The sequence below is a fragment of the Heptranchias perlo genome, unplaced genomic scaffold (genome assembly GCF_035084215.1).
Source record: "Heptranchias perlo isolate sHepPer1 unplaced genomic scaffold, sHepPer1.hap1 HAP1_SCAFFOLD_332, whole genome shotgun sequence".
In the NCBI taxonomy this organism is placed as follows: Eukaryota; Metazoa; Chordata; class Chondrichthyes; order Hexanchiformes; family Hexanchidae; genus Heptranchias; species Heptranchias perlo.
This window is the reverse complement of record NW_027139344.1, coordinates 86,241-109,538: the sequence shown is the minus strand read 5'-3', so window position 1 is coordinate 109,538 and position 23,298 is coordinate 86,241. Positions and strand designations below refer to the sequence as shown.

The following is a 23,298-nucleotide window of genomic DNA, read 5'->3' as shown; positions in this document are numbered from 1 at the left end:
GTGAGGAACTTAAAGTAATTTTTATCAGTAGAGAAAAAGTACTTGAGAAACTAATGGGACTAAAAGCCGATAAATCCCCTGGACCTGATGACCGACTTCCGAGGGTACTAATGGAGGTGGCTGCAGAGATAGTGGATGCATTGATTGTGATCTTCCAAAATTCCCTAGATTCTCAAACGGTCCCAGCGGATTGGAAGGTCGCAAATGTGACCCCACTATTCAAGAAAGGAGGGGGAGAGAAAACAGGGAACTACAGGCCAGTTAGCCTGACATCAGTCGTCAGGAAAATGCTGGAATCCATTGGTAAGGAAGTCGTAACAAGGCACTTCGAACATCATAACGTGATAAGGCAGAGTCAACATGGCTTAATGAGAGGGAAACCGCGTTTGACAAATCTATTAGAGTTTTTTGAGGATGCAACTCGCAGGATAGATAAAGGGGAACCAGTGGATGTGGTGTATTTAGATTTTCAAAAGGCATTCGATGAGGTGCAACGTAAAGGTTGTTACGCGAGATAAGGTCTCATGGGATTGGGGGTAATATATTAACGTGGATAGAGGATTGGTTAATGGACAGAAAACAGAGAGTAGGGATAAACGGGTCATTTTCGGGTTGGCAGGTTGTAACTAGTGGGGTGCCGCAAGGATCAGTGCTTGGGCCTCAGCTATTTACAATCTATATTAATGACTTAATGAAGGGACCGAATGTAATGTATCCAAGTTTGCTGATGAAACAAAGCTGGGTGGGAAAGTAAGCTGTGAGGAGAACACAAAGAGTTTGCAAAGGGATATAGACAGGGTAAGTGAGTGGGCAAGAAGGTGGCAGATAGAGTATAATGTGGGGAAATGTGAGGTTATTCACTTTGGGGTGGGAAGAATAGAAAACCAGAATATTTTTTAAATGGTGAGAAACTATTAATTGTTGGTGTTCAGAGACTTGGGTGTCCTGGTACAAGAAACACAAAAAGTTAACATGCAGGTACAGCAGGCAATTAGGAAAGCAAATGGCATGTTGGCCTTTATTGCAAGGGGGTTGGAGTACAAGAGTAAGGAACCCTTACTACAATTGTACAGGGCTTTGGTGAGACCTCACCTGGAGTACTGTGTACAGTTTTGGTCTCCTTATCTAAGGAAGGATATACTTGCCTTAGAGGCGGTGCAACAAAGGTTCACTCGATTAATTCCTGGGATGAGAGGGTTGTCCTATGAGGAGAGGTTGAGTGGAATAGTCTTAGACTCTCTGGAGATTAGAAAAATGAGAGATGATCTCATTGAAACATAAGTTTCTGTGGGCACTTGACAGGGCAAATGCTGAGCGGTTGTTTCCCCTGGCTGGAGAGTCTCGAACGAGGGAGCACAGTCTCAGGATAACAGGTCAGCCATTTGGGACTGAGATGAGGAGGAATTTCTTCACTCAGAGGGTTGTGAATCTTTGGGATTCTCTACCCCAGAGGGCTGTGGATGCTGAGTCGTTGAATATATTCAAGGCTGAGATCGTTAGATTTTTGGACTCTGGGGATCAAGGGATATGGGGATCGGGTGAGAAAGAGGAGTTGAGGTTGAAGATCAGCCATGATCTTAGTGAATGGCGGAGCAGGCTCGAGGGGCTGTATGGCCTACTCCTGCTCCTATTTCTTATGTTCTGATATACTTATGTGCTGGCTTTACCCACAAGACCACTGGGGGGGATATTAGTCACCTTCTTAACCAAATATTTGTCCAGTCCTTTTTAAAGGAGTTCACATTAACTGCTGTTGATGGAATTCTATTCCAAGACTCTGATCTGGAAGAAGTCGGGGGGGTCGTAAACTGATCAGGAGAGTGACCATGGGCAGTAAGGTGGTCCCGTGCCCACTCTCTCTGTTCATACAGACAGGGAATAAAAATACTTTACAAAACAATAATTTGGTTAAAAAATAAGAATATTTGTGGCAGGAAACTGGTGATGAAAAATCAGGATCTTTGCTGGAATTGTTTGTGTCTGAATAATTATGTATCCCATCATGGATAAAAGGATTAGAAAAATAACCAACTGCAGCCAATTTGGGGAAAAAGTCTGGGAAATGTCTCCCCCGCTCCACAAGACAAGCTGCAGGAGACTGGAGTCACCAATGACCCATCACTACATGGACTTAACCTGCCCTCCTCACCCACCCTCTTTAATGTCCTTAGTAACACAGCAATGGACAGGACCAGAAAAGACCATTTTACATGACTAGCAGGCATTTTACACACAGCAAGATCCCACAAACAGTAATGAGATGGAGGGCCAGTTAATCTGTGTTGGTGGTGGGACTGGGTGAAACATCGTTTGGCCACCAAGATTTTCCTTCTGTTAAGTGAAGGTCCGAGTTAACATGTGCAGCACTTTTCTACACACCCTGCACTATGAGGGCTACAGCTCAGGTTCAATCTGTTCTAATGCTCCTGCTACACTGCTTCAACAATGGGCCTGAAATCTCCCCCCATCCCCTGCCCTGTGTGACAGTTTACATTTCCCACACCAACTGGACTTGTGCACAGTGAGGCTGCCAATTGGATGCTGAATAACGGTCGACTTCTGTGCAATGAACCCAACAGGAATTGCACTGCAAACTCCCAAACTCATTTCATTACTTTCCTTTGAATAAAGATATCTCGGTATATCTACTGGCTGTACTCCCGCACACTGAAAGCCTGAATGTCACAATAATGCACACGGACTTACTGGATAAGAATTTGTCATTTTTATGTGTTCAGGGAAATCAAACATTAATTTTTTCCTTTGGGAAAAACGGGGCCTTAAAATCAATTTCTCCTGTGACCAAGGACAAGAGTTTGAGGGATTCATTGAAATGTGGATGGAATCGTGCAATCCCCAAATCATCAGGTCCCCTTGGAATAAACAGGGAACTGACTTTTCCAGTCAAGGTAAACCAGTGACCCCAATTATAAACAGACAGAACTGCTGAATGCCATCCCCAAAACACCAGGTGAAAACCCAACAACCTCAAAATAACAACAGAATCTGACTTTGAGTCACAGTAAAGCAGTGGCTCTGATTATGAGTAACAAAGCTGGGCGAGGTCGGGAGAGGGAGAACAAAGGACGTCAGCAAGGCTGCCTGAAGATGGGAGTCTTATCTCGGGTTTTGAAAACCACTTCTGAAACCAATGAGATGGTTCGAGTCTCAGTTTTCACAGTCCCAGGATGTGATGTTAAAAACACACACAGACTTATTTTCATGTAATCACCGTAGATGATCACGTGATAAATTTGCAGTGGTTAGCTATCATTCATTAATCCTCAGGTGTGAAAGACATCAAGCATCAACTGCCTGGGCACCTCTGCCCTCAACGAGCTGGTGTGGGAGAACGGACATTATCACACTGGTACAATTTGGTGAACACTGCTCAAACAGTACAGTAGGAGTTCTGAAGAGAGACCAAACACATGCAGTTCTGCAAATTCAAAGAATCTTACAACACAGAAGGAGGCCATTCAGCCCATCGAGCCTGTGCCAGCTCTTTGTTAGAGCTATCCAGTTCGTCCCATTCCCCCGCTCTTTCCCTGTAACCCTGCAAATCTTTTCCCTTCAAGCATTTATCCAATTCCTTTTTGAAAGCCATGATTGAATCTGCTCCCACCACCCTTTCAGGCAGTGCATTCCAGATCATAACCACTCGCTGCGTAAAAAAGTTTATCCTCATGTCGCCTTTGATTCTTTTGCCAATCACCTTAAATCTGTGCCTTCAATTCTCAACCCTTCCACCAACAAAAACAGTTTCTCTTTATTTACATTATTTAAACCCTTCATGATTTTGAACATTTCTATCAAATATCCTCTTAACCTTCTCTGCTCGAAGGAGAACAACCCCAGCTTCTCCATTCGATCCACGGAACTGAAGTCCCTCATCCCTGGAACCATTCCAGTAAAAGTTTGTACACATTGTCCAAAGATTTTAAAGAAAGTTTGAGGTAGGAATTTCCACTTCCCATTTGATCAAGAATATTATCCGACCAGAACAAAAGCCATTTTTATTTTGGGATACCATCCCTTCACCGTATGTTCTCCATTCACCTAAACCCAGCTGGTTAAGAGGGTGATAAGACATTGGATTAATGTCCTCCCACTTGGTATCTGAAACCATCAGCAAGGCAGAGCACCAGGACCCAGTGTAACACGGTCAGCATGGAGGGCATTAGGCTTATTCAGTAAATCAGCTCAAAACACACTGTTGTTCCTTTTCCCACTCTCTCTCTTTCCCGTGGTTTAAAACAAGTTGATACGACAGCATCTGATGTTTACAACAGCTTCTCACAGACTTTCAAGGCCTCACCGCTGTCTTATCTTCAACCATCGAGACAGTCTGCTGAATAAGACTTTTCCAATGTGACCAACCTTCCCAGCATGCTGCCTTGAACAGTCAGTTTAACAGTTCCTTTGTTGAATTAATACTTTGAACCAAACTCAGCTCCTTTAGCAGGGAATTAATAACTGGGATTGAAAAGTCCAAAATCCTTCAATCGCCCCTCAACTCAATGTGAGCGATCGAACAACTGACTTTAAATCATTCAATGAATCTGAATTGCACTCACCACAGATAAGGTTAAGAATTGTTGTTACAAGAAGTTTAATCACCGTGACATCGACACAAAAGTTCATTCAAATACAACAAATGAAAGAAAAGTGTTCCAATCATAACAAGCTGCACAATAACAAAAAGTATAGACATGATTTTCACCCAAGGGTGCTGTCCCACATTATAGACGACCTCCCACCATTCATGATTCCCAAGGGGAGAGGTCCCCTTTTCAATCTCAGCATTACGTTGTTTCATGTGCACTGTCACTCTATCAATATTAGGGGTTTTAAACTACAGAATGAATCGAAGAAAGTGGCTTTCCTTCTTACTTCTCAGTCTCAATCTTCAACAGCCCCTCCCTCCCCCTCCTTTGTGGGATCCTGGGGGCCTTATCCAAGGTCCTCATCTTGTTAGCATCACAGACCGATCTCCAGCCATTTGCTCTTCTAATCTAAGTTTCATTTGGTTAATATTACACATCATGATAGAGACAAAGAAAATCATAATACATTGTACAGAAAACTACAGAAACTCGGCTCCCCCAAATACTACCATATTATCAAGAAATCTTGGATTTCAAAGATCCTCCAGCTCCCCTTTTTCCCATTATCCATCTTGTGGATAATTCAGGCAAAGTATTATTTCTCCCCGGCCCTCAGTTGTCCCAATTTCATTGTTAACTCAAAGAAACCCAACCCTGAATTCTGGAAATCCAAATTCTCTGTCCCTCTTTACTTTAATTTCAATCCCTCTGACAGGTACCAGTGTGTTTAACTCGATCCTGATTGTTTCATTAATTGGTCGGTTTATGGAGTTTGTGTCAGTGCCTTGATTAAAATAAGTTCAGATCAGTAGTGACACAGTAGATGTCCTCACTCTCCTGAGCACATTAACCATTTCATGTAGTGATGTTGTTAACGTGACTGAGCGTGTCTGAGACCCGTTCTTCAGTGCATCTTCATCATGCATTCCACATACGAGTTGCCTCACACGCAACATATCACATTTACACACAGCGGTTTCCCAAAATCATCCCAAACGTGACATCAAATACAAACCATTCCTGCACTTTCAGTCTGTCTTATCAACAGATCGGGGGGTGTCTGGAGGTCTTTGCTTATCTCCCCCTGCACGGTCCCGATGTCTCGGGTAGTGGCCAGGTTATTAAATATTCCTCTCACTGTTCAGTTTAAGCAAGGACACAACCATCTCCAAGAGAAAGCTGTCAATGAACTATTCTTAACTCCCCTTCCCTGACTTTCACTGGATTGTGCATTGATCCCTGATTGATGTCCTTTGGGGGTTGTTCCCAGGTGATCTTTGTTTCTCACCGGTCACTCACACATCTTTTTCCCGACCCGCTGGTTTTGGTCATCACAAAATGTCCCATTATCACCCATGGTCACCTGGGACACTGATTGTGGACCCCAATTGGTGGGGCAATTTTCCTGTTTATACCTCACACACTCAGTCACTTCCTCGTGTCCAATTCAGTTAAACATCCCATAATATTACCATTTCATGTTGGTCGTGAGCCCTGGAGGAACCTTACTGTCCAATAAACTAAAAATCATTACCCCATAAACCATAGATTAAAAGTTCCCAGTCTGGTCCAATCTATCAATACATTGACTTAGTTTAGGACAGATGTGTTACCCCCCTGGGCAGTCCCAGAAGCTCTCAGCGATGCCCAGGAGACCCCGGGGGTGGAATTAGTCTCTGGTGTTGGTGCAACACGGGCGATAGTGAATGGACAGCCCATTTTACACCCCGCACGATTTTCCTTTCCACTGAAGTCAGTGTAACTCGGGCTGTCGATTCACCATCGCTGTTTTGAGCTACGGCCAAAGAAGAATTTCAACCCCAGCCTCAGATTTTCAGAGCAGCTCTTTAAAGGGACCGTGACCTGTCACTACTATCATTCACGACTGAGATTAATACAGTCACACCTGTCACTACTATCATTCACTAGTGAGGTTAATACAGTCACACCTGTCACTACTATCATTCACGACTGAGGTTAATACAGTCACACCTCTCACTACTATCATTCACTACTGAGAATAATACAGTCACACCTGTCACTACTATCACTCACTACTGAGATTAATACAGTCACACCTGTCACTACTATCATTCACTACTGAGATTAATACAGTCACACCTGTCACTACTATCATTCACTCCTGAGAATAATACAGTCACACCTGTCACTACTATCATTCACTACTGAGATTAATACAGTCACACCTGTCACGACTATCATTCACTACTGAGATTAATACAGTCACACCTGTCACTACTATCATTCACTACTGAGAATAATGGTCACACCTGTCACAACTATCATTCACTACTGAGGTTAATACAGTCACACATGTCACTACTATCATTCACTACTGAGGTTAATACAGTCACACCTGTCACTGCTATCATTCACTACTGAGAATAATACAGTCACACCTGTCACTACTATCATTCACGACTGAGATTAATACAGTAACACCTGTCACTACTATCATTCACTACTGAGATTAATACAGTCACACCTGTCACTACTATCATTCACGACTGAGATTAATACAGTCACAACTGTCACTACTATCATTCACTACTGAGATTAATACAGTCACACCTGCCGTTGCTACGATTCATTACTGAGATTAATACAGTCACACCGGCCGTTGCTACGACTCATTACTGAGATTAATACAGTCACACCTGCCGTTACTACGATTCATTACTGAGATTAATCCCAGGGAATTATGGAACTAAAGTAAAATTATACAACTGAAGAAAACAATCAATTGTCACAACACAGTGTCACATCTGGAAATGACATCATCAGAGTCTCAGTTGTGAGGATTAATTTCACAGTTTTAGGGATTTATTGCGACAATAAAATGCTGGAAACACGGGTTCAGTGAATGTGGTTTGAAATGTGTGTAAATGTCTCTGTGAGTCAGTGACCCGGTGAAATGACAGAGTCCCGGCCTCGTAGTCCAACTGAACTCGGATCCTGATGTTAGATGGGGTCAGTGGGAGGGCAGTGAACTGGGAATTGTGACCGGCTGTGAGAGAACCAGAATGAAAATATAAACACCAGGATTTACTGCTGTTCCCAAGAAAAGAGCCTCTCCTCTCCCTCTCTGCACTCCCACACACAATCCCTATCCTCCAGCGATTTCCATAAGTCTCCACATCCCAGGAATGGGATCCTGAGGAGAAACTCTGGGAGCAGAGGACTTGGGGATGGTCTTTAAACCTCTCTGGGTGAGGTGGGTAGGGCTGTTCCTGTTCAGTCCATGTTACTGATCTCAGATCATCAGACAGAACCAAGTTCCAGTTTACTGTCTTTGGATCCAGGCTCATCGGTGACCTTTGCCCTGGAGAGGAGAGAAGAGATTGGTCAGACAGGGTTATTCCACTCAGATCAATGATTGACAGCTGCAGGGTGGGAGTGTCAGTATTTCCCAGACAGTGTCAGCCCCATATTACCTCTTAGACTGGATTCATCCCATGTTAAATCAATGGCCTTCAATCAGAATCCCTGTTAAATAGCAGTGTGTGGGTCCCAGTGCTGTACACTCAGTGCAAACACTGCAGTGGAGACACACAGTAGCAGTCAGTTTAATCACACAAGCCCCTGGCACTGTGCACACGTTCTCCCAGACACAATGGAGGGGATTCACCGACACACAACACATCCCACAGACTCACAGTTCCAGCCCCACAATCTCAGCACCGGCTGTACTGGGAACACACAGCTCACAGGAGTGTGCCCTGGGCTCTCTCCCTCCTGTTACTGTCCTATCCTGAATACAGGAGTGTGCCCTGGGCTCTCTCTCCTGTTACTGTCCCATCCTGAATACAGGAGTGTGCCCTGGGCTCTCTCCCTCCTGTTGCTGTCCCATCCTGAATACAGAAGTGTGCCCTGGGCTCTCTCCCTCCTGTTACTGTTCCATCCTGAATACAGGAGTGTGCCCTGGGCTCTCTCCCTCCTGTTACTGTCCCATCCTGAATACAGGAGTGTGCCCTGAGCTCTCTCCCTCCTGTTACTGTCTCATCCTGAATACAGGAGTGTGCCCTGAGCTCTCTCCCTCCTGTTACTGTCCCATCCTGAATACAGGAGTGTGCCCTGGGCTCTCTCCCTCCTGTTACTGTTCCATCCTGAATACAGGAGTGTGCCCTGAGCTCTCTCCCTCCTGTTACTGTCCCATCCTGAATACAGGAGTGTGCCCTGGGCTCTCTCCCTCCTGTTACTGTTCCATCCTGAATACAGGAGTGTGCCCTGGGCTCTCTCCCTCCTGTTACTGTTCCATCCTGAATACAGGAGTGTGCCCTGGGCTCTCTCCCTCCTGTTACTGTCCCATCCTGAATACAGGAGTGTGCCCTGGGCTCTCTCCCTCCTGTTACTGTCCCATCCTGCCCACAGCTTGATTAAAGCCTCCATCCGTTTGCAAACAGTACCGCGGATTGACCTGAGAATTCGGATGAATCTTATGTCCCTTCGGTTAATGTTCACTGTGAGTTCCCCAGGACCCCCCTCCAGCCCTGAATCTGAGAGTCGGACCAATTCCGAGTTGTGGAGAGGAAAGAGGTGCAGGAACTCGACCCTCGAATCCTCGGAGCTAAACCCTGACTGAAGAAACACCAGAGAAAAACAAAGAGTTAAACAGAAATGAATCACTGCCCCCGTGATCCTTGTGTAAGATTATAAACAGACCTTGGGATATTCCTGCTCTTCCCGTGATCCCAGTATCTGTTCATGTTTGTGCATTGATTGATTGTGTTGATCACTTACTGTGTCTCTGTCTATCTTTGTCTCTGTGACAGGGTGTTTGTGTCTGTGTGAGTCTCTGTGACGGGGCGTTTGTGTCTGTGTGAGTCTCTGTGACAGGGCGTGTGTGTCTGTGTGAGTCTCTGTGACAGGGCGTTTGTGTCTGTGTGAGTCTCTGTGACGGGGCGTGTCTGTCTGTGTGAGTCTCTGTGACGGGGCGTGTGTGTGTGTGTGAGTCTCTGTGACAGGGCGTGTGTGTCTGTGTGAGTCTCTGTGACAGGGCGTGTGTATCTGTGTGAGTCTCTGTGACTGGGCGTGCGTGTCTGTGTGAGTCTCTGTGACGGGGCGTGTGTGTCTGTGTGAGTCTCCGTGACAGGGCGTGTGTGTCTGTGTGAGTCTCTGTGACAGGGCGTGTGTGTCTGTGTAAGTCTCTGTGACAGGGCGTGTGTGTCTGTGTGAGTCTCTGTGACAGGGCGTGTGTGTCTGTGTGAGTCTCTGTGACAGGGCGTGTGTGTCTGTGTGAGTCTCTGTGACAGGGCGTGTGTGTCTGTGTGAGTCTCTGTGACAGGGCGTGTGTGTCTGTGAGGCTCTGTGACAGGTCGTGTGTGTCTGTGTGAGTCTCTGTGACAGGGCGTGTTTGTCTGTGTGAGTCTCTGTGACAGGTCGTGTGTGTCTGTGTGAGTCTCTGTGACAGGGCGTGTTTGTCTGTGTGAGTCTCTGTGACAGGGCGCGTGTGTCTGTGTGAGTCTCTGTGACAGGGCGTGTTTGTCTGTGTGAGTCTCTGTGACAGGGCGCGTGTGTCTGTGTGAGTCTCTGTGACAGGGCGCGTGTGTCTGTGTGAGTCTCTGTGACGGGGCGTGTGTGTCTGTGTGAGTCTCTGTGACAGGGCGTGTGTGTCTGTGTAAGTCTCTGTGACAGGGCGTGTGTGTCTGTGTGAGTCTCTGTGACAGGGCGTGTGTGTCTGTGTGAGTCTCTGTGACAGGGCGTGTGTGTCTGTGTGAGTCTCTGTGACAGGGCGTGTGTGTCTGTGTGAGTGTCTGTGACAGGGCGTGTGTGTCTGTGAGGCTCTGTGACAGGTCGTGTGTGTCTGTGTGAGTCTCTGTGACAGGGCGTGTTTGTCTGTGTGAGTCTCTGTGACAGGGCGCATGTGTCTGTGTGAGTCTCTGTGACAGGGCGCGTGTGTTTGTGTGAGTCTCTGTGACAGGGCGTGTTTGTCTGTGTGAGTCTCTGTGACAGGGCGCGTGTGTCTGTGTGAGTCTCTGTGACAGGGCGCGTGTGTCTGTGTGAGTCTCTGTGACGGGGCGTGTGTGTCTGTGTGAGTCTCTGAGACAGGGCGTGTGTGTCTGTGTGAGGCTCTGTGATAGGGCGTGTGTGTCTGTGTGAGTCTCTGTGACAGGGCGTGTATGTGTGTGTGAGTCTCTGTGACAGGGCGTGTGTGTCTGTGTGAGTCTCTGTGACGGGGCGTGTGCGTCTGTGTGAGACTCTGTGACAGGGCGTGTGTGTCTGTGTGAGTCTCTGTGACAGGGCGTATGTGTCTGTGTGAGTCACGGTGACAGGGCGTGTGTGTCTGTGTGAGTCTCTGTGACAGGGCGTGTGTGTCTGTGTGAGTCTATGTGACAGGGCGTGTGTGTCTGTGAGAGTCTCTGTTGCAGGGCGTGTGTGTCTGTGTGAGTCTCTGTGACAGGGCGTGTGTGTCTGTGTGAGTCTCTGTGACAGGGCGTGTGTGTCTGTGTGAGTCTCTGTGACGTGGCGTGTGTGTCTGTGTGAGTCTCTGTGACGGGGCGTGTGTGTCTGTGCGAGTCTCTGTGACAGGGCGTGTGTGTCTGTGTGAGTCTCTGTGACAGGGCGTGTGTGTCTGTGTGAGTCTCTGTGAAAGGGCGTGTGTGTCTGTGTGAGTCTCTGTGACAGGGCGTGTGTGTCTGTGTGAGTCTCTGTGACAGGGCGTGTGTGTCTGTGTGAGTCTCTGTGACAGGGCGTGTGTGTCTGTGTGAGTCTCTGTGACAGGGCGTGTGTGTCTGTGTGAGTCTCTGTGACAGGGCGTGTGTGTCTCTGTGAGTCTCTGTGACGGGGCGTGTGCGTCTGTGAGAGTCTCTGTGACAGGGCGTGTGCGTCTGTGTGAGTCTCTGTGACTGGGCGTGTGTGTCTGTGTGAGTCTCTGTGACAGGGCGTGTGTGTCTGTGTGAGTCTCTGTGACAGGGCGTGTGTGTCTCTGTGAGTATCTTTGACAGGGCGTGTGTATCTGTGTGAGTCTCTGTGACGGGGCGTGTGTGTCTGTGTGAGTCTCTGTGACGGGGCGTGTGTGTCTGTGTGAGTCTCTGTGACAGGGCGTGTGTGTCTGTGTGAGTCTCTGTGACGGGGCGTGTGTGTCTGTGTGAGTCTCTGTGACAGGGCGTGTGTGTCTGTGTGAGTCTCTGTGACAGGGCCTGTGTGTCTGTGTGAGTCTCTGTGACAGGGCGTGTGTGTCTGTGTGAGTCTCTGTGACAGGGCGTGTGTGTCTGTGTGAGTCTCTGTGACGGGGCGCGTGTGTCTGTGTGAGTCTCTGTGACAGGGCGTGTGTGTCTGTGTAAGTCTCTGTGACAGGGCGTGTGTGTCTGTGTGAGTCTCTGTGACGGGGCGTGTGTGTCTGTGTGAGTCTCTGTGACGGGGCGTGTGTGTCTGTGTGAGTCTCTGTGACGGGGCGTGTGTGTCTGTGTGAGTCTCTGTGACTGGGCGTGTGCATCTGTGTGAGTCTCTGTGACAGGGCGTGTGTGTCTGTGTGAGTCTCTGTGACGGGGCGTGTGTGTCTGTGTGAGTCTCTGTGACAGGGCGTGTGTGTCTGTGTGAGTCTCTGTGACAGGGCGTGTGTGTCTGTGTGAGTCTCTGTGACGGGGCGTGTGTGTCTGTGTGAGTCTCTGTGACGGGGCGTGTGTGTCTGTGTGAGTCTCTGTGACGGGGCGTGTGTGTCTGTGTGAGTCTCTGTGACAGGGCGTGTGTGTCTGTGTGAGTCTCTGTGACGGGGCGTGTGTGTCTGTGTGAGTATCTGTGACGGGGCGTGTGTGTCTGTGTGAGTCTCTGTGACAGGGCGTGTGTGTCTGTGTGAGTCTCTGTGACAGGGCGTGTGTGTCTGTGTGAGTCTCTGTGACAGGGTGTGTGTGTCTGTGTGAGTATCTGTGACGGGGCGTGTGTGTCTGTGTGAGTCTCTGTGACAGGGCGTGTGTGTCTGTGTGAGTCTCTGTGACAGGGCGTGTGTGTCTGTGTGAGTCTCTGTGACGGGGCGTGTGTGTCTGTGTGAGTCTCTGTGACGGGGCGTGTGTGTCTGTGTGAGTCTCTGTGACAGGGCGTGTGTGTCTGTGTGTGATTCTCTGTGACAGGGCGTGTGTGTCTGTGTGAGTCTCTGTGACGGGGCGTGTGTGTCTGTGTGAGTCTCTGTGACAGGGCGTGTGTGTCTCTGTGTGATTCTCTGTGACAGGGCGTGTGTGTCTGTGTGAGTCTCTGTGACGGGGCGTGTGTGTCTGTGTGAGTCTCTGTGACGGGGTGTGTGTGTCTGTGTGAGTATCTGTGACGGGGCGTGTGTGTCTGTGTGAGTCTCTGTGACAGGGCGTGTGTGTCTGTGTGAGTCTCTGTGACTGGGCGTGTGTGTCTGTGTGAGTCTCTATGACTGGGCGTGCGTGACTGTGTGAGTCTCTGTAACGGGGCGTGCGTGTCTGTGTGAGTCTCTGTGACAGGGCGAGTGTGTCTGTGTGAGTCTCTGTGACTGGGCGTGTGTGTCTGTGTGAGTCTCTGTGACAGGGCGTGTGTGTCTGTGTGAGTCTCTGTGACAGGGCGTGTGTGTCTGTGTGAGTCTCTGTGACAGGGCGTGTGTGATTCTGTGAGTCTCTGTGACGGGGCGTGTGCGTCTGTGAGAGTCTCTGTGACAGGGCGTGTGCGTCTGTGTGAGTCTCTGTGACTGGCCGTGTGTGTCTGTGTGAGTCTCTGTGACTGGGCGTGTGTGTCCGTGTGAGTCTCTGTGACAGGGCGTGTGTGTCTGTGTGAGTCTCTGTGACAGGGCGCGTGTGTCTGTGTGAGTCTCTGTGACAGGGCGCGTGTGTCTGTGTGAGTCTCTGTGACAGGGCGTGTGTGTCTGTGTGAGTCTCTGTGACAGGGCGTGTGTGTCTCTGTGAGTCTCTGTGACGGGGCGTGTGCGTCTGTGAGAGTCTCTGTGACAGGGCGTGTGCGTCTGTGTGAGTCTCTGTGACTGGGCGTGTGTGTCTGTGTGAGTCTCTGTGACTAGGCGCGTGTGTCTGTGTGAGTCTCTGTGACGGGGCGTGTGTGTCTGTGTGAGTCTCTGTGACGGGGCGTGTGTGTCTGTGTGAGTCTCGGTGACGGGGCGTGTGTGTCTGTGTGAGTCTCTGTGACCGGGCGTGTGTGTCTGTGTGAGTCTCTGTGACGGGGCGTGTGTGTCTGTGTGAGTCTCTGTGACAGGGCGTGTGTGTCTGTGTGAGTCTCTGTGACAGGGCGTGTGTGTCTGTGAGTCGCTGTGACAGGGCGTGTGTGTCTGTGTGAGTCTCTGTGACAGGGCGTGTGTGTCTGTGTGAGTCTCTGTGACAGGGCGCGTGTGTCTGTGTGAGTCTCTGTGACAGGGCGCGTGTGTCTGTGTGAGTCTCTGTGACAGGGCGCGTGTGTCTGTGTGAGTCTCTGTGACAGGGCGTGTGTGTCTGTGTGAGTCTCTGTGACAGGGCGTGTGTGTCTGTGTGAGTCTCTGTGACGGGGCGTGTGTGTCTGTGTGAGTCACTGTGACAGGGCGTGTGTGTCTGTGTGAGTCTCTGTGACCGGGCGTGTGTGTCTGTGTGAGTCTCTGTGACGGGGCGTGTGTGTCTGTGTGAGTCTCTGTGACGGGGCGTGTGCGTCTGTGTGAGACTCTGTGACAGGGCGTGTGTGTCTGTGTGAGTCTCTGTGACAGGGCGTATGTGTCTGTGTGAGTCACGGTGACAGGGCGTGTGTGTCTGTGTGAGACTCTGTGACAGGGCGTGTGTGTCTGTGTGAGTCTCTGTGACAGGGCGTGTGTGTCTGTGTGAGTCTATGTGACAGGGCATGTGTGTCTGTGAGAGTCTCTGTTGCAGGGCGTGTGTGTCTGTGTGAGTCTCTGTGACAGGGCGTGTGTGTCTGTGTGAGTCTCTGTGACAGGGCGTGTGTGTCTGTGTGAGTCTCTGTGACGGGGCGTGTGTGTCTGTGTGAGTCTCTGTGACGGGGCGTGTGTGTCTGTGCGAGTCTCTGTGACAGGGCGTGTGTGTCTGAGTGAGTCTCTGTGACAGGGCGTGTGTGTCTGTGTGAGTCTCTGTGAAAGGGCGTGTGTGTCTGTGTGAGTCTCTGTGACAGGGCGTGTGTGTCTGTGTGAGTCTCTGTGACAGGGCGTGTGTGTCTGTGTGAGTCTCTGTGACAGGGCGTGTGTGTCTGTGTGAGTCTCTGTGACAGGGCGTGTGTGTCTGTGTGAGTCTCTGTGACAGGGCGTGTGTGTCTCTGTGAGTCTCTGTGACGGGGCGTGTGCGTCTGTGAGAGTCTCTGTGACAGGGCGTGTGCGTCTGTGTGAGTCTCTGTGACTGGGCGTGTGTGTCTGTGTGAGTCTCTGTGACAGGGCGTGTGTGTCTGTGTGAGTCTCTGTGACAGGGCGTGTGTGTCTCTGTGAGTATCTGTGACAGGGCGTGTGTATCTGTGTGAGTCTCTGTGATGGGGCGTGTGTGTCTGTGTGAGTCTCTGTGACGGGGCGTGTGTGTCTGTGTGAGTCTCTGTGACAGGGCGTGTGTGTCTGTGTGAGTCTCTGTGACGGGGCGTGTGTGTCTGTGTGAGTCTCTGTGACAGGGCGTGTGTGTCTGTGTGAGTCTCTGTGACAGGGCCTGTGTGTCTGTGTGAGTCTCTGTGACAGGGCGTGTGTGTCTGTGTGAGTCTCTGTGACAGGGCGTGTGTGTCTGTGTGAGTCTCTGTGACGGGGCGCGTGTGTCTGTGTGAGTCTCTGTGACAGGGCGTGTGTGTCTGTGTCAGTCTCTGTGACAGGGCGTGTGTGTCTGTGTGAGTCTCTGTGACGGGGCGTGTGTGTCTGTGTGAGCCTCTGTGACGGGGCGTGTGTGTCTGTGTGAGTCTCTGTGACGGGGCGTGTGTGTCTGTGTGAGTCTCTGTGACGGGGCGTGTGTGTCTGTGTGAGTCTCTGTGACGGGGCGTGTGTGTCTGTGTGAGTCTCTGTGACGGGGCGTGTGTGTCTGTGTGAGTCTCTGTGACGGGGCGTGTGTGTCTGTGTGAGTCTCTGTGACGGGGCGTGTGTGTCTGTGTGAGTCTCTGTGACGGGGCGTGTGTGTCTGTGTGAGTCTCTGTGACGGGGTGTGTGTGTCTGTGTGAGTATCTGTGACGGGGCGTGTGTGTCTGTGTGAGTCTCTGTGACAGGGCGTGTGTGTCTGTGTGAGTCTCTGTGACTGGGCGTGTGTGTCTGTGTGAGTCTCTATGACTGGGCGTGCGTGACTGTGTGAGTCTCTGTAACGGGGCGTGCGTGTCTGTGTGAGTCTCTGTGACAGGGCGTGTGTGTCTGTGTGAGTCTCTGTGACTGGGCGTGTGTGTCTGTGTGAGTCTCTGTGACAGGGCGTGTGTGTCTGTGTGAGTCTCTGTGACAGGGCGTGTGTGTCTGTGTGAGTCTCTGTGACAGGGCGTGTGTGATTCTGTGAGTCTCTGTGACGGGGCGTGTGCGTCTGTGAGAGTCTCTGTGACAGGGCGTGTGCGTCTGTGTGAGTCTCTGTGACTGGCCGTGTGTGTCTGTGTGAGTCTCTGTGACTGGGCGTGTGTGTCCGTGTGAGTCTCTGTGCCAGGGCGTGTGTGTCTGTGTGAGTGTCTGTGACGGGGCGTGTGTGTCTGTGTGAGTCTCTGTGACTGGGCGTGTGTGTCCGTGTGAGTCTCTGTGACAGGGCGTGTGTGTCTGTGTGAGTCTCTGTGACAGGGCGTGTGTGTCTGTGTGAGTCTCTGTGACAGGGCGTGTGTGTCTCTGTGAGTCTCTGTGACGGGGCGTGTGCGTCTGTGAGAGTCTCTGTGACAGGGCGTGTGCGTCTGTGTGAGTCTCTGTGACTGGGCGTGTGTGTCTGTGTGAGTCTCTGTGACAGGGCGCGTGTGTCTGTGTGAGTCTCTGTGACAGGGCGTCTGTGTCTGTGTGAGTCTCTGTGACACGGCGCGTGTGTCTGTGTGAGTCTCTGTGACAGGGCGTGTGTGTCTGTGTGAGTCTCTGTGACCGGGCGTGTGTGTCTGTGTGAGTCTCTGTGACGGGGCGTGTGTGTCTGTGTGAGTCTCTGTGACGGGGCGTGTGTGTCTGTGTGAGTCTCGGTGACGGGGCGTGTGTGTCTGTGTGAGTCTCTGTGACCGGGCGTGTGTGTCTGTGTGAGTCTCTGTGACAGGGCGTGTGTGTCTGTGAGTCACTGTGACAGGGCGTGTGTGTCTGTGTGAGTCTCTGTGACAGGGCGTGTGTGTCTGTGTGAGTCTCTGTGACAGGGCGCGTGTGTCTGTGTGAGTCTCTGTGACAGGGCGCGTGTGTCTGTGTGAGTCTCTGTGACAGGGCGCGTGTGTCTGTGTGAGTCTCTGTGACAGGGCGTGTGTGTCTGTGTGAGTCTCTGTGACAGGGCGTGTGTGTCTGTATGAGTCTCTGTGACAGGGCGTGTGTGTCTGTGTGAGTCTCTGTGACGGGGCGTGTGCGTCTGTGTGAGTCACTGTGACAGGGAGTGTGTGTCTGTGTGAGTCTCTGTGACAGGGCGTGTGTGTCTGTGTGAGTCTCTGTGACAGGGCGTGTGTGTCTGTGTGAGTCTCTGTGACAGGGCGTGTGTGTCTGTGAGTCTCTGGGACAGGGCTTGTGTGTCTGTGTGAGTCTCTGTGACAGGGCGCGTGTGTCTGTGTGAGTCTCTGTGACAGGGCGTGTGTGTCTGTGTGAGTCTCTGTGACAGGGCGTGTGTGTCTGTGTGAGTCTCTGTGACAGGGCGCGTGTGTCTGTGTGAGTCTCTGTGACAGGGCGTGTGTGTCTGTGTGAGACTCTGACAGGGCGTGTGTGTCTGTGTGAGTCTCTGTGACGCGGCGTGTGTGTCTGTGTGAGTCTCTGTGACAGGGCGTGTGTGTCTGTGTGAGTCTCTGTGACAGGGCGTGTGTGTCTGTGTGAGTCTCTGTGACAGGGCGTGTGTGTCTGTGTGAGTCTCTGTGACGGGGCGCGTGTGTCTATGTGAGTCTCTGTGACGGGGCGCGTGTGTCTGTGTGAGTCTCTGTGACGGGGCGTGTGTGTCTGTGTGAGTCTCTGTGACGGGGCGTGTGTGTCTGTGTGAGTCTCTGTGACAGGGCGTGTGTGTCTGTGTGAGTCTCTGTGACGGGGCGTGTGTGTCTGTGTGAGTCTCGGTGACGGGGCGTGTGTGTCTGTGTGAGTCTCTGTGACCGGGCGTGTGTGTCTGTGTGAGTCTCTGTGACAGGGCGTGTCTGTCTGTGTGAGTCTCTGTGACGGGGCGTGTGTGTCTGTGTGAGTCTCGGTGACGGGGCGTCTGTGTCAGTGTGAGTCTCTGTGACCGGGCGTGTGTGTCTGTGTGAGTCTCTGTGACGGGGCGAGTGTGTCTGTGTGAGTCTCTGTGACAGGGCGTGTGTGTCTGTGAGAGTCTCTGTGGCAGGGCGTTTGTTTCTGTGTGAGTCTCTGTGACAGGGCGCGTGTGTCTGTGTGAGTCTCTGTGACGGGGCGTGTGTGTCTGTGTGAGTCTCTGTGACAGGGCGTGTGTGTCTGTGTGAGTCTCTGTGACAGGGCGTGTGTGTCTGTGTGAGTCTCTATGACGGGGCGTGTGTGTCTGTGTGAGTCTCTGTGACGGGGCGTGTGTGTCTGTGTGAGTCTCTGTGACGGGGCGTGTGTGTCTGTGTGAGTCTCTGTGACGGGGCGTGTGTGTCTGTGTGAGTCTCTGTGATGGGGCGTGTGTGTCTGTGTGAGTCTCTGTGACGGGGCGTGTGTGTCTGTGTGAGTCTCTGTGACTGGGCGTGTGTGTCTGTGTGAGTCTCTATGACTGGGCGTGCGTGACTGTGTGAGTCTCTGTAACGGGGCGTGCGTGTCTGTGTGAGTCTCTGTGACAGGGCGTGTGTGTCTGTGTGAGTCTCTGTGACTGGGCGTGTGTGTCTGTGTGAGTCTCTGTGACAGGGCGTGTGTGTCTGTGTGAGTCTCTGTGACAGGGCGTGTGTGTCTGTGTGAGTCTCTGTGACAGGGCGTGTGTGATTCTGTGAGTCTCTGTGACGGGGCGTGTGCGTCTGTGAGAGTCTCTGTGACAGGGCGTGTGCGTCTGTGTGAGTCTCTGTGACTGGCCGTGTGTGTCTGTGTGAGTCTCTGTGACTGGGCGTGTGTGTCCGTGTGAGTCTCTGTGACAGGGCGTGTGTGTCTGTGTGAGTCTCTGTGACAGGGCGCGTGTGTCTTTGTGAGTCTCTGTGACAGGGCGCGTGTGTCTGTGTGAGTCTCTGTGACAGGGCGTGTGTGTCTGTGTGAGTCTCTGTGACAGGGCGTGTGTGTCTCTGTGAGTCTCTGTGACGGGGCGTGTGCGTCTGTGAGAGTCTCTGTGACAGGGCGTGTGCGTCTGTGTGAGTCTCTGTGACTGGGCGTGTGTGTCTGTGTGAGTCTCTGTGACAGGGCGCGTGTGTCTGTGTGAGTCTCTGTGACAGGGCGTCTGTGTCTGTGTGAGTCTCTGTGACACGGCGCGTGTGTCTGTGTGAGTCTCTGTGACAGGGCGTGTGTGTCTGTGTGAGTCTCTGTGACCGGGCGTGTGTGTCTGTGTGAGTCTCTGTGACGGGGCGTGTGTGTCTGTGTGAGTCTCTGTGACGGGGCGTGTGTGTCTGTGTGAGTCTCGGTGACGGGGCGTGTGTGTCTGTGTGAGTCTCTGTGACCGGGCGTGTGTGTCTGTGTGAGTCTCTGTGACGGGGCGTGTGTGTCTGTGTGAGTCTCTGTGACAGGGCGTGTGTGTCTGTGTGAGTCTCTGTGACAGGGCGTGTGTGTCTGTGAGTCGCTGTGACAGGGCGTGTGTGTCTGTGTGAGTCTCTGTGACAGGGCGTGTGTGTCTGTGTGAGTCTCTGTGACAGGGCGCGTGTGTCTGTGTGAGTCTCTGTGACAGGGCGCGTGTGTCTGTGTGAGTCTCTGTGACAGGGCGCGTGTGTCTGTGTGAGTCTCTGTGACAGGGCGTGTGTGTCTGTGTGAGTCTCTGTGACAGGGCGTGTGTGTCTGTATTAGTCTCTGTGACAGGGCGTGTGTGTCTGTGTGAGTCTCTGTGACGGGGCGTGTGTGTCTGTGTGAGTCACTGTGACAGGGCGTGTGTGTCTGTGTGAGTCTCTGTGACAGGGCGTGTGTGTCTGTGTGAGTCTCTGTGACAGGGCGTGTGTGTCTGTGTGAGTCTCTGTGACAGGGCGTGTGTGTCTGTGAGTCTCTGGGACAGGGCTTGTGTGTCTGTGTGAGTCTCTGTGACAGGGCGCGTGTGTCTGTGTGAGTCTCTGTGACAGGGCGCGTGTGTCTGTGTGAGTCTCTGTGACAGGGCGCGTGTGTCTGTGTGAGTCTCTGTGACAGGGCGCGTGTGTCTGTGTGAGTCTCTGTGACAGGGCGTGTGTGTCTGTGTGAGTCTCTGTGACAGGGCGCGTGTGTCTATGTGAGTCTCTGTGACGGGGCGCGTGTGTCTGTGTGAGTCTTTGTGACAGGGCGTGTGTGTCTGTGTGAGTCTCTGTGACGGGGCGTGTGTGTCTGTGTGAGTCTCTGTGACAGGGCGTGTGTGTCTGTGTGAGTCTCTGTGACAGGGCGTGTGTGTCTGTGTGAGTCTCTGTGACAGGGCGTGTGTGTCTGTGTGAGTCTCTGTGACAGGGCGTGTGTGATTCTGTGAGTCTCTGTGACGGGGCGTGTGCGTCTGTGAGAGTCTCTGTGACAGGGCGTGTGCGTCTGTGTGAGTCTCTGTGACTGGCTGTGTGTGTCTGTGTGAGTCTCTGTGACTGGGCGCGTGTGTCCGTGTGAGTCTCTGTGACAGGGCGTGTGTGTCTGTGTGAGTCTCTGTGACAGGGCGCGTGTGTCTGTGTGAGTCTCTGTGACAGGGCGCGTGTGTCTGTGTGAGTCTCTGTGACAGGGCGTGTGTGTCTGTGTGAGTCTCTGTGACAGGGCGTGTGTGTCTCTGTGAGTCTCTGTGACGGGGCGTGTGCGTCTGTGAGAGTCTCTGTGACAGGGCGTGTGCGTCTGTGTGAGTCTCTGTGACTGGGCGTGTGTGTCTGTGTGAGTCTCTGTGACAGGGCGCGTGTGTCTGTGTGAGTCTCTGTGACAGGGCGTCTGTGTCTGTGTGAGTCTCTGTGACACGGCGCGTGTGTCTGTGTGAGTCTCTGTGACAGGGCGTGTGTGTCTGTGTGAGTCTCTGTGACCGGGCGTGTGTGTCTGTGTGAGTCTCTGTGACGGGGCGTGTGTGTCTGTGTGAGTCTCTGTGACGGGGCGTGTGTGTCTGTGTGAGTCTCGGTGACGGGGCGTGTGTGTCTGTGTGAGTCTCTGTGACCGGGCGTGTGTGTCTGTGTGAGTCTCTGTGACGGGGCGTGTGTGTCTGTGTGAGTCTCTGTGACAGGGCGTGTGTGTCTGTGTGACTCTCTGTGACAGGGCGTGTGTGTCTGTGAGTCGCTGTGACAGGGCGTGTGTGTCTGTGTGAGTCTCTGTGACAGGGCGCGTGTGTCTGTGTGAGTCTCTGTGACAGGGCGCGTGTGTCTGTGTGAGTCTCTGTGACAGGGCGCGTGTGTCTGTGTGAGTCTCTGTGACAGGGCGTGTGTGTCTGTGTGAGTCTCTGTGACAGGGCGTGTGTGTCTGTATTAGTCTCTGTGACAGGGCGTGTGTGTCTGTGTGAGTCTCTGTGACGGGGCGTGTGTGTCTGTGTGAGTCACTGTGACAGGGCGTGTGTGTCTGTGTGAGTCTCTGTGACAGGGCGTGTGTGTCTGTGTGAGTCTCTGTGACAGGGCGTGTGTGTCTGTGTGAGTCTCTGTGACAGGGCGTGTGTGTCTGTGAGTCTCTGGGACAGGGCTTGTGTGTCTGTGTGAGTCTCTGTGACAGGGCGCGTGTGTCTGTGTGAGTCTCTGTGACAGGGCGCGTGTGTCTGTGTGAGTCTCTGTGACAGGGCGCGTGTGTCTGTGTGAGTCTCTGTGACAGGGCGCGTGTGTCTGTGTGAGTCTCTGTGACAGGGCGTGTGTGTCTGTGTGAGTCTCTGTGACAGGGCGCGTGTGTCTATGTGAGTCTCTGTGACGGGGCGTGTGTGTCTGTGTGAGTCTATGTGACAGGGCATGTGTGTCTGTGTGAGTCTCTGTGACAGGGCGTGTGTGTCTGTGTGAGTCTCTGTGACGGGGCGCGTGTGTCTGTGTGAGTCTCTGTGACAGGGCGTGTGTGTCTGTGTGAGTCTCTGTGACGGGGCGTGTGTGTCTGTGTGAGTCTCTGTGACAGGGCGTGTGTGTCTGTGTGAGTCTCTGTGACGGGGCGTGTGTGTCTGTGTGAGTCTCGGTGACGGGGCGTGTGTGTCTGTGTGAGTCTCTGTGACCGGGCGTGTGTGTCTGTGTGAGTCTCTGTGACAGGGCGTGTGTGTCTGTGTGAGTCTCTGTGACGGGGCGTGTGTGTCTGTGTGAGTCTCGGTGACGGGGCGTGTGTGTCTGTGTGAGTCTCTGTGACCGGGCGTGTGTGTCTGTGTGAGTCTCTGTGACGGGGCGAGTGTGTCTGTGTGAGTCTCTGTGACAGGGCGTGTGTGTCTGTGAGAGTCTCTGTGGCAGGGCGTTTGTGTCTGTGTGAGTCTCTGTGACAGGGCGCGTGTGTCTGTGTGAGTCTCTGTGACAGGGCGTGTGTGTCTGTGTGAGTCTCTGTGACAGGGCGTGTGTGTCTGTGTGAGTCTCTGTGACAGGGCGTGTGTGTCTGTGTGTGTCTCTGTGACAGGGCGTGTGCGTCTGTGTGAGTCTCTGCGACAGGGCGCATGTGTCTGTGTGAGTCTCTGTGACAGGGCGCGTGTGTCTGTGTGAGTCTCTGTGACAGGGCGTGTTTGTCTGTGTGAGTCTCTGTGACAGGGCGCGTGTGTCTGTGTGAGTCTCTGTGACAGGGCGCGTGTGTCTGTGTGAGTCTCTGTGACGGGGCGTGTGTATCTGTGTGAGTCTCTGAGACAGGGCGTGTGTGTCTGTGTGAGTCTCTGTGACGGGGCGTGTGTGTCTGTGTGAGGCTCTGTGACAGGGCGTGTGTGTCTGTGTGAGTCTCTGTGACAGGGCCTGTGCGTCTGTGTGAGTCACGGTGACAGGGCGTTTGTGTCTGTGTGAGTCTCTGTGACGGGGCGTGTGTGTCTGTGTGAGTCTCGGTGACAGGGCGTGTGTGTCTTTGTGAGACTCTGTGACAGGGCGTGTGTGTCTGTGTGAGTCTCTGTGACAGGGCGTGTGTGTCTGTGTGAGTCACGGTGACAGGGCGTGTGTGTCTGTGTGAGACTCTGTGACAGGGCGTGTGTGTCTGTGTGAGTCTCTGTGACAGGGCGTGTGTGTCTGTGTGAGTCTCTGTGACAGGGCGTGTGTGTCTGTGAGTTTCTCTGTGGCAGGGCGTGTGTGTCTGTGTGAGTCTCTGTGACAGGGCGTGTGTGTCTGTGTGAGTCTCTGTGACAGGGCGTGTGTGTCTGTGTGAGTCTCTGTGACAGGGCGTGTGTGTCTGTGTGAGTCTCTGTGACAGGGCGTGTGTGTCTGTGTGAGTCTCTGTGACAGGGCGTGTGTGTCTGTGTGAGTCTCTGTGACGGGGCGTGTGCGTCTGTGAGAGTCTCTGTGACAGGGCGTGTGCGTCTGTGTGAGTCTCTGTGACAGGGCGTGTGTGTCTCTGTGAGTCTCTGTGACGGGGCGTGTGCGTCTGTGAGAGTCTCTGTGACAGGGCGTGTGCGTCTGTGTGAGTCTCTGTGACTGGGCGTGTGTGTCTGTGTGAGTCTCTGTGACAGGGCGTGTGTGTCTGTGTGAGTCTCTG

The 23,298-nt window shown here is 52.3% G+C and overlaps 1 protein-coding gene across 1 annotated transcript in view; it reads right to left on the bottom strand.

Annotated features, from left to right (window-relative positions):
- Positions 1-4,528: 4,528 nt before the first annotated feature.
- Positions 4,529-23,298, bottom strand: part of LOC137311388 (tripartite motif-containing protein 29-like) — a 96,299-nt gene continuing 77,529 nt past the window's right edge. Inside the window, exon 5 of the mRNA XM_067978629.1 lies at positions 4,529-7,950. Coding sequence (XP_067834730.1) covers positions 7,890-7,950 — 61 coding nt within the window. The 3' untranslated portion in view covers positions 4,529-7,889. The remainder of the gene's footprint in view (positions 7,951-23,298) is intronic.